The 1,179-nt window shown below is 49.8% G+C and overlaps 1 protein-coding gene across 1 annotated transcript in view; it reads right to left on the bottom strand.

Annotated features, from left to right (window-relative positions):
- EEF1E1 (eukaryotic translation elongation factor 1 epsilon 1) overlaps positions 1–924 on the bottom strand; it is a 30,883-nt gene extending 29,959 nt beyond the window's left edge. The window contains exon 1 of the mRNA XM_014533439.1: positions 921–924. Coding sequence (XP_014388925.1) covers positions 921–924 — 4 coding nt within the window. The remainder of the gene's footprint in view (positions 1–920) is intronic.
- Between the last annotated feature and the right edge of the window lie 255 nt (positions 925–1,179).

The raw sequence follows: 1,179 nt of genomic DNA, 5'->3' as shown, positions 1-1,179 counted from the left end.
GGGGGGGGGAGAGGGAGGGGGGGGGAGGAGAGGGGAGGAGAAGGAAGGGGAGGGGAGGAGAAGAGAGGGGAGAGGAAGGGAGGGGAAGAAGGGAGAAGATAGGGGAAGGGAAGGGAGGTGGAGAAGGATGGGAGGGGAGGGGAGGGGAGGGGAGAAAGAAACCAAAGAACTTTAGAATGCAGAGTGTGTGTGTGGTGGTGGTGGTGGTGGTGGTGGTGGCAGATGACAATTTAGAGACAATTATTAGTAAAAATAAATTATGCACAACCCCAGCATACTAACTCAAAAAAATCCCATTACCTTGTCATCTAATCATCATCTTCCAAAACAGGTATGTAATCTTGTCCTCATTTTACAGATAAAAAAACCCAAGGTCACCAGGTTTGTAATGTCAGAGTCAGGGTTTGAACAAAATACAATTGGCTCCGAAGTCCATTCTCTTTAGTACAGAAGTCTTAGTTGCAATCATGGCACACCTACTATTTCCACATTCATCTTAATGGTCTTCAATTAGTCACTTTTAACGGCCGCGTAAGTAATATGATGAACCATTCCCCTAGAGCTGGATCTCTGAATTGTTTTCAATTATTATTGTTAATTCAGTTTTTAATTATTATTGATCATTATTATTATGTTGCAGAGAATGACTTGTTGGCTTACGCTTGTCAATTGTTTTAAAAAACAAACAGCAGACTGAATCTTATCACAAACCCTCATCCCTTCCCCGAACACATAAATAGAAACTTTCAATAGCTGTCTCCTGCTAAAAGAAAGCAAGAACGAAAGGAACCAGATGGAAACCATATTGTTCAAAGGTCACTGCATCCGCTTCATGCAGCTCTGCTTAGGACCGCGAGGGAAACCGCGGCAGGGCTGGCACTGGGCTCAGGAGCCAGCCCTCTGAGGGGTGTCAGCGTTACCCATCACGCGCACCCCCAGGCCCGCACTGGACTCGGGGCGGGGCAGCGTCAGCTCCCGCAGCGGCTGCGGAAAGATGAATGAAAGCTCCCCTTACAGCAGCTGCTGCACTGAACGCCAGCGCTCAGCCTCCGAGCTGGTGTCTCTATGGGCTCGGGGATTCTCTTCGCTTCCCCAGAACCGGGTCGCGACCATCTACCGGAAGGCAGAGTTCGGGCCGAGCCCACAGGGGGCGGACCCTCGCCCGTTCCGGGAGCGAGC

The sequence above is a fragment of the Myotis brandtii genome, unplaced genomic scaffold (assembly GCF_000412655.1).
Source record: "Myotis brandtii unplaced genomic scaffold, ASM41265v1 scaffold982, whole genome shotgun sequence".
Lineage (NCBI taxonomy): Eukaryota > Metazoa > Chordata > Mammalia > Chiroptera > Vespertilionidae > Myotis > Myotis brandtii.
The sequence above is the reverse complement of the archived record's forward strand: the minus strand, read 5'-3'. Positions and strand labels throughout refer to the sequence as shown.